This window comes from Ictidomys tridecemlineatus, chromosome 2 (genome assembly GCF_052094955.1).
Source record: "Ictidomys tridecemlineatus isolate mIctTri1 chromosome 2, mIctTri1.hap1, whole genome shotgun sequence".
Classification (NCBI taxonomy): Eukaryota; Metazoa; Chordata; class Mammalia; order Rodentia; family Sciuridae; genus Ictidomys; species Ictidomys tridecemlineatus.
Window position 1 is genome coordinate 33,319,889 of NC_135478.1, and position 13,875 is coordinate 33,333,763.

At 39.5% G+C, this 13,875-nt stretch overlaps 1 protein-coding gene across 3 annotated transcripts in view; it reads left to right on the forward strand.

Moving 5' to 3' along the window:
- Nucleotides 1–13,875, forward strand: part of Nek10 (NIMA related kinase 10) — a 207,813-nt gene that overhangs the window by 141,534 nt on the left and 52,404 nt on the right. For all 3 annotated transcript variants that reach the window (XM_005317280.5, XM_040289877.2, XM_040289879.2), the window contains exons 27-29: nucleotides 7,382–7,565; nucleotides 7,667–7,753; nucleotides 9,337–9,391. In XM_005317280.5, coding sequence (XP_005317337.1) covers nucleotides 7,382–7,565; nucleotides 7,667–7,753; nucleotides 9,337–9,391 — 326 coding nt within the window. The remainder of the gene's footprint in view (nucleotides 1–7,381; nucleotides 7,566–7,666; nucleotides 7,754–9,336; nucleotides 9,392–13,875) is intronic.

Here is a 13,875-nt window from a genome sequence, read left to right on the forward strand (position 1 = left end):
CACTGGAAATGAAAGTCACTCCTGGATGGGAAAGAAAAATAAAAGTGCAGAAACTCCAGATATGCCACCCTGGCTCATTTAAGACCAGGGATTAAAGTGTCTTGATGCTTTAATTGGTAAGGAAAGGAACACCGGGAGACGTTAAGAGACTTGTCCAAGGTCATCTGGCTCATTACTGACAACTCCAGGACTGAAACTTGGATTTGCTGATTTACAGTGCATCTTTTTATATTTATAGTTTGAAAAGTCTGGGTTCTACATGGTAGAAGTTTGTGAATATCTTGTTGGGGAGTTTTGGATGTAATCCCGTGGGTAGTGTGGACTAAATCCTTGAATTTCTTCAAAGTACCTAACAAACAAGTTGCCAAATTTTACAGGCTAATTCTTGTTGATGGTACATATCCCCTTCTTGATTTTTTCGTTTGATGATTTCCTGTATACCCTCCATCCTTGTTTTCATCTTATCTGTCTAAAAACTCTCATTTTTCTCTTCCAACCCCAGGCCTCTTAACATGGGACATTCTGCTTTTCTTTTTTTGCACTGGCCTTGATGAAGCTCTATAGTTCTTCATTTCATATGAATTTGGGCAAAATCAGTTGTGCAAAATGGGAACTTCATTTTCTGTAATCATATATCATTTTGGTTTGAACCACTGTTCCTGCTGACAGCAGGAAGATAAAGCCAGTATTAATTATATCAGACCGATGACGTCAATCTCTTTTGGTTTAAAACTTCCTTTCCTGTTCCAAAGTTTCTCTTTTCCGTCTCCTCTTCACCAGATGGCAGCTGGGTGCAGGAGGAAGGGTGAGTGTCCCTCTGTCCATGGGAGAAGGGGACGGGCTCAGTGTGCTGCAGTCCTCTCTTGGCCTCTGCTGCCCTTGGGTGGATTTGCAACACCAACCTCTGTTCATGTTAAATGTTTATGGCAGCAGTAACTCAGGGTCTGTTTTCTCATTGTGGTTTAAACCCACTGAATGACCCAGGATGCCCCAACCCTCTCCCACCAGAGGGACACTATTCTTGTTCTTCTTTGAGGCCATGTGGTGACTACCTTGGTAGATCCTTGCTTAAGCAGTCTATTCTCCAGCCCCAGTATGGTGGTGGCCTTCCAGCACCACAGCCATTTCTGCAGTGGATGTGAGGAAAAAACCAGGATACTCTCATATGTCCTCATTTTTTCTTAGCCTCCTATCAGATTTCTCCCTTGAGCTTCCAAAAAACTTTCTAGTTCCCACCCTCTCATAAACTGCTCCTCCATATTCACCCTGTCTTCTCTTGGGCCTGCTTCCCATCCCCATTCTGTTGCTGTTTGGGGATGGAACTCAGGGTCTTACATATGCTAGGCAAGCATTCCCTCTAAGCTACATTCCAGTGCCCTCTCTTGGATCTGTAAACCTCAGCGTTGTCTCAATGGAGGAAGAGCTCTGGGAGGAGAAATGTACAGAACTTCCTAAGCCTGCAAAGCCCACCAGCATGTGTTTCACGGCACAATTTCCACACCCATTCTCTGACTCTCCAGAGCTGCCTGTCTGATTCTAGGTACTAGGTCCTAATTTCAAACTACCATTTGCCTGCATGTCTAACTGGTGCTCATACTCAGCAAGTTCCACAGCAAATGGATTCTCTTCCCCTAACGGACTCCTGTTCTATCCCCGATTACCTTGGGATGTTAACTTCTTCAATTCGTGCTCCCTCAAATACTACCTCCCTTTTTTTTGATCAAGTGCTACCAAGTCTATCTTTGAAATATCTGACATCTTTTTTCAAACCTCTGGGGATTGAATTTGTTATTAGCCTCAGACATGCTAATAACAAATCCAAATTGACCTTTCAGTTCTCATTCTCATTATCTCACAGTAAATCATTACTATGTCCAACATTCTTGCCTCTAGTCAATCCTTCCCCTCTACTGGTCACACAGTCCGTTTGCCATCTCTGCACTGCCCACCAGGGTTCTTCAGGAAATGTATGTGTCAGGGGTGGTGGGGTATCACTGTTGTTTATCCCTGTGACTTTGAATGCTGTGGTGTTTAAGGGGCAATAGCCAATTATGCTAATATTATGCCATGTGCAGGACAGGCCTGCAGAAAATGTACAAAGCAGCTTCAGTAGGAGATACATATTAATAGATACATTGCAAAGAACTGGCTTCCATGATTGTCGGGGCTGGAGAGGCAACTCCCAATGATACTTGGGGGAGGGTCAAGGGGAGGAGCAGCCTGGGAATCTAGGGCACAGGTGGGATTTCTTCATCTCAGAGAACCCTCAGCTCTACTTTAAAGACCTGCCAACGGATCGAATCAGTTCCACCCAGATTATCTAGGATTATCTCTCTCTCTCTGCCATCCTCCACAGGTCTAACTAAATTATCTTTCAACAAAGCCAACCAAAACAAAACTGCACACCTGATTCTATCTTGGTAAATTATCCCATACTTGAGATGATGAATAAATCTTCACATAGTAAGTTCCAGAAAATTTTTCTAAGCTTTGGGAGAGTTAAAAAAAAAAGATTTCTGTGATAACCTAATATTGTCAAGCAGTTGAAATATAGCGCATACAAGTGTGATTTTAAATTCCCTCTACCCTAGAGAACAAAGCACTTACCAGCAAAGATTGTTTTTTAAACCCATGAACTCTTCAGAAATTCAGTTCATTGTGGGATTCTTACTGCACTTCTCTGGTATTACCTGTCTTGTGTTCTTAGCAAACTCTATGACAGGTATTTGATACCTTTCCTAAATTCTCAGATATCTTTATTGCTGACCACATAATTGAACAGATATGCAGACATCCCAATGCTCATTTTCTTAGTGCACATTTTTAAAACCATTTATTGTCTGAGTTGCTTTATTTTTTTTATTATACCAGATGCCAATTGAAATTGCTGAGCACACTACCAAAGGCATGCGTCTGTAGTCCTCCGCCAAGAGATTAAATTAAGCCATGTAGAAAATTATGTGTTCTAAAAGGACAATATTTTTGTGAACATCTTTGTTTTTATTGTCTGGTTAATTGTTGACTGAATTTCCCCCCAAGTCTGTGAAAAGGCAACAAGTAATGACTCAGAGAAAGAAGTATCAGGAAAAATCATGACTTGGTTTGGAAATGTTCTATATTTGTTATGTTTTGAGAAGCTACAGCAGTGCCTGATAGGCTCCCACACAGGGATGCAACTCTGGTACCCACTCTCCATCTTCTCTTTTTAAATTAATATGCAATTTATATGCAGTAAAATGGACAAACCTTTGAGTGCTTAGTTAAGTGGCTTTTGACCCATGCGTAATCCTCACCCAAAATGAGATTCAGAACATTTATGTCACCTACAAAATTTCCTTACTTCTGCACAGTTCCTTACCTAGGACAAAGACTGTGATGGCTACATCCCCAGCCCTTTTTATCTTTTATTTTAAAGCAGGGCCTTGCTAAGTTGCTGAGTCTGGCCTCAAACTTGTGAGCCTCCTGCCTTAGCCTCCCCAGTGACTGGGATTATAGGTGTGTAGCACTATGCCCACTCATGTCAGGCAAGTGCTGTACCACCAAGCCACGTTGCAAGCCAAGAAACAGTTTATTTTTTATGATTCTAAAGTAAAACATCTATAGGCTCCAGCTGATATTATGCTTTATATTTATTTCTGGCTTTTCTTTCCCTCTTATAAAACTAGCATTCTGGGCAATTTTTTAAAAATGCACTAGTTTTAATAAAACGGGCTCTTTATTCTTTCCCACACTGTCACAGTTAATTTGGACAAAAATCAGTCTGTTACTGTGAGAATTGCTATTCAACTAAAAATGTATTATGATCTGCTGCACACATAAAAATTACATTATAATGAGCAAAACTGAGCTAAACATAATTGTGCCTATACCAGAACTGTGACAGGAAGTGTCTCATATAACAATGGTGATTTCCATATCAGTGATAATTCTATTGTCTGATTGCATTGTGTTCTCCTTGCTGCCATATTGATGCACAGAATGTGTCCATCCATTCCTAGGAGATGCAGATGCAAAAAAAAAAAAAAAAAAAGTTAACTTCCTTTCTTTCTTACTTATTCCTTGAAAAGTCTTAAGTAATTTGAAAGTAAAAAAAGTAATAGCAGCCAAATTCTATCCCACAAAGCTGCTCCTTCCTTCCTTCCTTCCTTCCTTCCTTCCTTCCTTCCTTCCTTCCTTCCTTCCTTCCTTCCTTCCTTCCTTCCTAAATCCCTTTATAAGCTTGTACTTGTTAGAGGTATCTTATGAGCACATCTTCGTGGCCTCAATGTTTAGAGCAAAAGCATTCAATCATCTTCTGCCTTTGGTCAGTGCCTGCTGGGTTATAAGGGCATGTCATCATTGTTAAAGTGGCCACCTGGAAGACAGATGAGCTTTACTACTTCTCAGAAGTACAGATGGGAAATAGGAAGGGAGAAGTCTTCTCCTACTCACAGGTGCATCACCAGATCATCCCTTCAGCCCTTAAGGGAACTTCATGATGTAGGCTTCTGGGTGAGATCAAAAAGCATGAAAGTTACAAACACATTCATTGTATAAGGAATTTCACCTGCTTCTCTGGTCCTTTCCCTTTGATCTCAACTTGGGACTATTTACTGAATATTTGCTGTATTTAGGACATTGTACAGGGAGCTAAGGATGTAGCTCAGTGGTAGAGCGCCTGCCTAGCATCTGATAGGTCCTGGGTTCAATTCCTAGCATTACACACACACACACACACACACACACACACACACACACACACACACACAAATATTGTGCAAGATGCTGAGGGATTAAAAGGAAAGAAAATAAATGAAAACTTCCGGAAATCACATTAGGAAGAATGTGCCCACAGTGGCGTATGGCTTATAGCAAAGACAAATCTATATTGATTTTTCAAAGCAAGAGCTGCTACAAGATATCATTACAGACATATAGGTTTTTAAAACCAAAACAACTACACATTCTTATTATACTTTCCATGCTTATAAAGTCTAGAAAAGCACTTCCTTCAGATCGTAAATTCTACTTTATCAGAATTTATACAAATACCCAACTGTGCATGGATGAAATTTTAAAAATAAATACCTCTATTTTATTTATTTATTTTTATGTGGTGCTAAGGATCAAACCCAGAGCTTTGCACGTACTAGGCAAGCGTTCTACAGTTGAGCTACAACCCCAGCCCCGCATAGATGCAATTTTGGCATTTGCAAGTGATGCATGATTTACAGCCCAACTAATTCTTGGGTATTGGTGGCAAGTCTGGCCTTAAGTCTGGAATTGCCTGACTTACAGCTTCTCCTCACTCCTGAGTTGTGTGAAGAAAATTGACTTCCTCTGATTTTCTTATACATGTGTATTCTTGAGAAAGAAATCTTTTTTTTTAACTAAATTTTGGGTAGTTTTAGAAATATATGAATTCTTGCATCTAATTGCATTTGCACCATAAAGTTTTCTCAACTAAAAATTTCTCTCTCATCTTTTTTCAACATTGATAGCATTGACACACCTTGGGTGTTTAGTCCATAGAGGGTGGGAAATGCCAATTATGATCTTTAGAATAGGGCAGGAGATAACTTATTTAGATTTAAGGAGGATCATAAGGAGAAGTGCTTAAATTGGGTGTTATTTCCAAGTAAATTTTTAATGACTTCAGTTGAGAATAGAGGAATCAGAATTCTATGGATTGGGTTAGAAAAAGAGGTGGGCTTGGGAAATACTGAATGAATTTCATGGTAAAGTTTTAGGCCTGAAGCTCCTGGGTTTGGTATCAAGAGCTAGGTATGGGCAGGGCTGAAGCTAGCATTAGAAGCCCCTTACTCCCTTTAGGCACTGGAGACATTTCTACGCAGGACACATTCAGCTCTCTCAAAAGGGTACAAAACATTTTCCATCTCAGGTTCTAAGTTAGAGGACCAGGATGGATCCAAGAAGCAGGAGTGAAGAATTCTGAGTCATAAAACCCCACTTTGAATATTGGGAAGATGAGCCCTAGAAAATTGGAGTAAAAGTGCATAGTAACTTCAGTGAAACAAGAAACTTGATGAAACTTTGAAGAATGAGACTGAAAAGATTCTTAGGGAAAAGGGATAGTAAACAGTAATTAAGTAGACTGTTTACAACACACAAGATGTTTTATATATTTTTTTCTTTTTTCATTTTTGAAAGCATTTATAGGTTTACTTCTGACTCCACTTACCCATAGGGTCTTTTCTTCATCTGCACATCATATCACCATGGAGGTCTTTGGTATTGGCCCCTTGAGGATGTGGGTGTCACTTTAATTATGGGAAAAAAGAATATATGAAATAAATAAACCGATAAACACAAACTGGTGTCTCAGGGGCTTCGTTCATCATTGGAACCTTTTAGCAAAGAAAGGGTGGTTGACTTGTGGCTAATCAATCTTTGATACAATTCATGAAAGAAATTCTCCCCTTTTCTGTAACTGCAGACTTTTGCTTTCCTCTCACACTCTCTAGCTGTTCGCCTCTCCTCTTCCATGACTTTTCTTCCATTGTCCTTTTGGTCTCCGTGATCTATGCCTTTGGTTTATTGGCTCTGCTCAGCCCCACAGAAGTTTCTTCATGTTTGCTGCAAACAGTCTCACACAGAGAATTATTTGGGTTAAGGAAAAAGGGGGCACTTTTCTCCTGAATCAATATGTAGTTGCTTCCCCAGTGTCTTTCCTTACAAAAATCGGCACTTCAAGCATTTGATGGGCATTAATCTTTCTTCTTTATTTGAATTGAATCTTAGATGTACTTTTCATGGTGTCTAATAATCCACGATTGCATTGATGACCTGGGGGAGGTATCATAATGGAAATGCTCCCCCATACCTTTGGAGGATCCTAAAAGAGCTTGTGTCTAGTTCCAGAGGGTGAGGCAGGTGGGAACTTGGAGTCCTGAGTGGTCTGAGTGTCTTCTTCACTGCCATTCTTCATCATTAGGGGGACTTCATCTCTCTCTCTCCATGGTGTGGCTTTGTCTAATACCAATTTTCCTTGCATCTGCAATGGTGCTGAGAGACTTCGATAGCAAATATTTTAGGAAAAAAACTTAACACGCTATATTCCTTAGAGGTACAAGTTTTCCCCCCTTAGCAGATTGTTTAGATCTTAGTTACAGAGCACTCTTGCTATCTCCAGGCCTTTTTATCCAATGGTAGCTTGTAGACCTACTTCTTTTTTTTTTTCCTTCTTTCTTTTTCTTTTTCGTATTTGTGGACTGAATGGATCCCATAGCAGGTGTACAGCTGGAACTACTGATGTTACTTCTGCATTAAATATTTATAATGCTATTTTTCGCATTTCAAAATATGTTCTAACAGGCTTTAGGTGCAGCAGAGGGAGAGAGAAAGAGGAAATGGGCATTAAAAATTGAATTCTTCTTCCCAGGAAACCTTTGAGAAGGCCAGTTTGAGTAGCAGCAGCAGTGGCGCAGCCAGCCTGAAAAGTGAGCTCTCCGAAAGTGCAGACCTGCCCCCTGAAGGCTTCCAGCCCCCCTGTGGGAAGGACGAGGACAGGGCCTGTGATGAAACCCTGTCAGATGACGCCTTCCACCTGGAGCATATTGAGAAAGGTGCTTCTGAGGCCAGTGTGTCAGCATGAATTACATTACTCTTGACTTCTTTCTGGTTCAAGGTTCATTTGCTTTTTTTTTAAATTTTTACTGATGTGCAGATATATATTCAGAGCTGGATGATGAGTTGGATGTTTCGGATAACTCCAGCAGCTCCAGTTCGAGCCCTTTGAAAGAGTCGACCTTCAGTAAGTTTTCTGTACAAGTTTGCTATCTGTGGGATCCCAACAGGTATTGGTTTGGGAGCTAGACCCAATGCACAGCCTGGGTTTGTTTTCCAGGTGTCTTGCTAATGAGGACAGGCGCATCTGTCTCTGACAGAGCCCAGAGGCCAGCCAGCACTGTGGTTTACATTTCCTCTGCTGTCAAAGGGATGGTTTCATTATTTCTGCCAGCAAATTGCAGGTTTTAACTGGGGAACTGAAATAACCAATTTCATGAGAACTAACCACGAGAACCACAGCAGTGGCCTTTTATGATTTGTTGGTCAGAGGGGCTAGAAACCTGTGGAAGAAATTAGCCTTAGTGTGGACTCATTTTTGTACAATTTTACTTACGTTAATGTGACAGGATACATTATATTTAAGAACACTGATGTGAAACAAAATATTTTTAGAACTATGAAAAAATATGATATATAAATTCACCCAGTGTTGTTAGTCCTAATTGGAAACAGGAAAGAAAATAGTCATACCGAGGAATAAAACGGAAAAGGAAAATACATATTTAGATAGAATTTAAAGATAAGAAAAGAGAAGTTCAGGGGCTGGGGTTGTAGCTCAATGGTAACAGTGTTTGCCTAGCATGTGTGAGGCCCTGGGTTCGATCCTCAGCACTACATAAAAATAAATAAATAAAATAAAGGTATTGTGTCCATCTACAACTAAAACAATTTTTTTTTTTAAAAAAAGAGATAGGATCAAATACACTCTACAAACCTGAAACGGAAAGACTTCCATTTTAATATGGTTTTAATATTAAAATGGAAGTTGGAGAAAAAACATAATTCTCTCAAAATAGTAAGTTGATAGAAGATAGAAATTATACATAGAAATCCTCCAAAATAAATTAAGAGTAAATAATTCTTTCTCCTCAGTGACTCTGCTATGAGAGTCTCAAAAAAGAAGGTTTAAGGATGAAAGTGGAACTCTAAGGAGTTAGTTACATCCTTTGTCTTTTTAAAACTTCATTGGTCCATCAAAATGATGACTAGATCTTCCAGATTTTTTTTGGTGCAATCACAGTTTCCAAACCTTGTTCCTATTTCCCCTGTAAGTTCCTGCCTGATAGATAAAATTTTTTGATTTGCAATTGGAAAATCATGAATATTACATGAGAGAAACTTTTTATCTATATAAACATGCATAGTACATTCTAGAGGCAATCAGTTCTGTTCTAAGAGGTCAGTGCTGTTTATCCCTGGTGACAGTGATTGGGTGGGGAAGGGCAATAGGGAGGCAGGAATTTGTATATGGTAATGTGTAGCTGTCTTGGCAAAGGCTTTAGGGGGATGACTAGGACACAGACATGCTATTGTATTTTGCTAACTATTAATAACATTTTTTTGTTGTGGTGGTTTAACATCTACTCTTTGGAGAAAGGCCCCTAAACCAACCTGTCAAATAGATAGTAATTTGTAACATTATATTTTAGTTGATGCTTTCATGAACAAAGAGCATCTTTACAGTATGTATAATTGCTCAGATGACAGAAATGCAGCATTGAAAAAAAATTGCAGAGGACATAAGTTATTTTTATTCTCTTGTTTCAGGCATTTTAAAGAGAAGTTTTAGTGCTTCTGGGGGAGAAAGACAATCTCAAATGAGGTATGTACAAGTTGAGCTCCTAGAAGTATTTTTAAACTTTATAGAGCTGAGTGATTGGTGGTTACATTGAAATGGATTGCCAGAAGATACTATGGACTTACAGAAATGGAGACTGTCAGAGCCTGACCTCCCAGAACCAACCCTCCCAGCTTACCAAGGAGCATGCTGGGAAGAGTACTAGGCTTGCACTTGGATTTTAGTCCAGCTCTTCCTTTTTCTAGCTTTGTGACCTTCAGTCACTTAGTCTCCCTGAGCTCATTGTGGGTGCAGGGGTGGGACACTTGAGTTCCGTGAGGCCGTCTGGGACCCTGGCTCTTTTTACCTGGTTCCTTTACATCCCCAAGGTATACATCTCATCCTCATGGCAAGTGTGGCCATGAAAAGGAAAAAGGAATTGGGTGCACATCCTTTCTTTTTAAGAATATGATCAGTTGTTGTGCCCATGACTGTTCACACATAATTTTGGCCAGAATTTTCTTTTTTGACCACATCTAGCTGCAAGGGATGATAGAATATACTTGGGATATTCTTTTTTTAGAGAAAGAAATTATTTCAGGACAATTAGTTGTGCCAGTAACAGTTGCCTTTTGGAGTAAGGACTGAAATAAAACTATTAGATTTGGGCTTTTGCAAGTCCCTGATAACCTTGAGAAGAGTCTCAGTGGCAAGGGGTAAGGAGGAGGATGGATTGTTGGTAGTCTTAAAGTTGCAGCAGCAGGAAGTAGAGGCAGTTGAAGAGAGTGAGGAGTAAGCTGGAGAAATTTGTGGGTGATGTTTGATGAAATAGGACCTCCTACAATCAAGGTAACCTCAGGGTATTTGGAACTGTGCAGAGGAAACCAAGGAAGAAGAGAGATTCAAATGGGAAAGAGATTAACAATGTATGGTTACAGAGTAGCTTGGAGTCCAAAGAGTAGGCCTGAAAAACACAGAGGGGAGAGAGGGCAGGCATTTAGATTTCTCTTTGTCTGGGGAGAGAGAGAGAGAGAGAGAGAGAGAGAGAGAGAGAGAGAGAGAGAGAGAGAGAGAGAGAGAGAGAGATACAGTTAAGCTGCAGAACTAGAAAAGAGATGTCTATCTGTTAGAGGATGTTCTAGGCCTCTGCAGAGAGAAGTGTCTAGATTTCAGGAGTCTGGTCCACCAGGAACAACCAACATAGAGCTGAGTAGAGCTAGGTAGAGGGACTGTTAGAGCTGGGGCATTACAAAAGAAAATTATGACATATGGCTGTACTTCCCAGGTAAGAGACTTTTATATTAAAATGGAGATTTCCAATCAGATGAATTCAGAGATCTTGGCAGCACCAAATAATTCTACTCTTATTTTCTAAAGGGACCCATGGAAAATTACCTTATTTAAAAAAAAAGAAGAAGAAGAAGAAGAAGAAGAAGAAGAAAGAAATAAAAAGGAATATATGCACCATATATTTAGATTTGAGATGGTTTTTAAAAAGCTAGTCATTAAACATTTTGTAAAAAAATTGGGTAAACTGAAATCGGCAGGTAGGAGAAGTTCTGTCTGTAGTAGATATTGAGACCAGTTTGAGATAAAACTAGATTCTTTGTTTGTACTTGCAGGTGGGGTTTGTATAAGCTGCAGGCCTCTACAACTGAGAAAGGGTCTTTTAGTGCTACTAGCAGCTAATCATGACAGGGCACATCTACTGGTGTCAGCTCTGAGGGTTACAGTTGGCAAAGTTGGATTCTTCTTCACTACTATCGAGTGGCATGTTGCAGCTCTCAGTGGCAGGATATGCCTACTAGTGTCACAGCAGACACCAGCAGCTCACTGTCAATTTCTTTTTGCTGGGTTCTTGTCTTGCAAATAAAAGACTCAATTCATGGTCAATAGAAGGCAAGAGTGAAAAGAAGTAGAATTTATTCAAGTAGGAAGAACAGAGACAGAACTCTCATAGGGTAAGAGGGGACCTGATAGCAGGTTGTCACTTGAGTGTACCAGTGTAGGGGTTTATATAGCTCTTGGGTCAAATGCAATTGGTTCAGTTTATGATAATCAGGTTTTGGAAAAGTACCAGTGTTATTGGTCCAAATTTATGCTAATTAGGTCTTGGAAAGTACTCTTGCTACTGGTTAACACTTGAGCTGAACTTTCCTCCATTCAGACCTGCCCCCACTTCCGTTTTGCTGCTCATACTCCCAGGCTGGGATGTGCGGGGAGAGGTAGGGAGAAGGGCTTGGCATGCTGGTTCACCACTCCTGCCATGTCAGCATGGCAGGCTCTGCATGGATATGACCCATGTTCACTGCCTGTGTTCCAGCCTGCCCTGAATAAGGGCTTGGCTTCAGTTTTACGGAGTGAGCTTTAACTTGGGTTTATGAACATGTTAACAAATGGAAAATGGCCTGTACACTGAGGTTGAGACTTTGGAAACTATGTTCTGAGGAAGATAAAACATGATGTAACATTTGCATAGCTCTGCCATGTAAGGGCACTTGTGGTATGACATGACATCAGGAAACACAGGCTAGTTTAAGACAAGCTCTCTTCCCTCAAGGAACTCACAGTGTAATGCCAGACAAGGGCAAGGCTGCAGGAGAGCTTATGAGAAAAGACAGCCTGTACTTCTTGTCAAGGGAGAGGGCAGAAAATTAATAATTTTTTGACTTCCGGGTGATCCTTAAGTCCTCTCTGAATTAAAAGGAGAGATCTCTAAAATGTATTTATAATTTTAAGAAAAACATTAAATAGAGCTAAATTAATTTTCAGTCTAATTTGCTTGGATTTTCTTGTTTTGTTCATGTGAAATGTGAACTCATCCCACAAAACATTTAGAAGCAAAATGATAAATGCAAATATAAAAGAAGATACTAAAGCTACATTATAGAGTAAAAAAAAAAATAGAAAATCAAGCGTGTAGAGGTTTTTTTCCTTGTCTATTTTGTGCCATGTAGCAAATAGTGTAACAGTTATAAAGAGACTTTGGGCAGCTCTCCCTCTTGCAGACTCTTACTGGCTCATAAAAACAGGGAGTTGGTCCCAGTGAACAGATGTCACAGGGAAGTGTATACCTGATCTGAGCACAACTCAGACTTGGCCCTGGCTAAATAGTACAGAGAGAGCGCTTGGGCATACATTCTTGACTTTGGTCACTCCAGATAGCAGGAGCTAAACTTAAACCAATTAAGAGCTAAAACAACTCCCTAATAACTTGGGATAGGCTTTATTTTGCAAATGAGTCAGGCCAACAGGGTAAAACCTGAGCAAATAGAACTAGAAAGGACAGCTTCTGCCTCCTGAAGGAAATATAGAAGTTGAAGGCTAGAAAAAGCAAACTCAATATTAGAATTGGAAGGTGCCCAAACTTTTTTGGGAATATAATTAATAGTAAGACCAAGAGATGACCACTCCCCAATTTCTTTGGAATTTCTAACTTCAGTCATTTAACAATTTCATAAAAAAAATCTTCTGCCTGCATTACTATTTGCCAGGAAAGATTACAAATGGGCTTAACAGTTTTGAAGATGAGCTTTTATGTATAGCTTTATAGATTGATTCTATATATATATATATGTATGCCAGTTCTAATCCAGTAAGTCACATTTTATTTAACTTAAATCATTCTGTAGAGTGAAATTTGATAAGGCACATAAGAATTTCAACCTCTATTAAACTAAAATCCTAGTAATGTCTGGTCATTGTAAAAATTGCCTTCTTAAGAATATTCATCTGAACTGGGCATGGTGGTTGGTGCATGTCTATAGTCTCAGCTACTTTGGGAGACTGAGATGGGAGATTGCTTGAGTCCATGAGTTCAAGACCAATTTTGACAACACAGTGAGAATCCATCAGAAATATTTATTTACTTTTTAAGGTGATATTTATTACTGTGTATCAAGCATGCTCCAAACTATGTGTGGTTTATCTTTGCATTCCTGAACACAGTATCTTGCATATAGGTACCAGTCCATAAACATTTGTTAATTAATAGATAAATAACTGTGGGTTTTTTTTTCTTTTTAGTTATACACAACAGTAGAATATATTTTGATGTATTTACACAAACACGGAGTGCCTCTTATTCTAATTAGAATCCCAGTCTTGTGGTTGTACATGATGTAGATATTGACTGTGGTGTATTCGTATATGTACATAGGAAAGTTATGTCTGATTGAGTCTACCATTTTTCACTGTAAAGAACTGAAATCTTCTTTATTGGCTTGGATCTATAGCTTTTGACATAGTCAGAGCTTAAGGCCTAGTTGTTTTTTTTTTTTTTTTTTTTTTTAAGATTCGGTTGCTCAGGCAACAAGATTTTTCCATGCCTGCTTGCCTCCTGTTGCCAAGGCAACCCAGGGTATAGTTGGCAAGCTGGTTTGAGACATCAGATGTTTGCAGTACCAGAGATGCCTGTGGTTCACAACTTCTTTGATAAATTGGTGATGCATATTTGTGTTTGAGAGTATGCTTCTGACTCTAATCTTTGTGTATAGAGACGATGATGGTCTTTGTAATCATAAGGCATC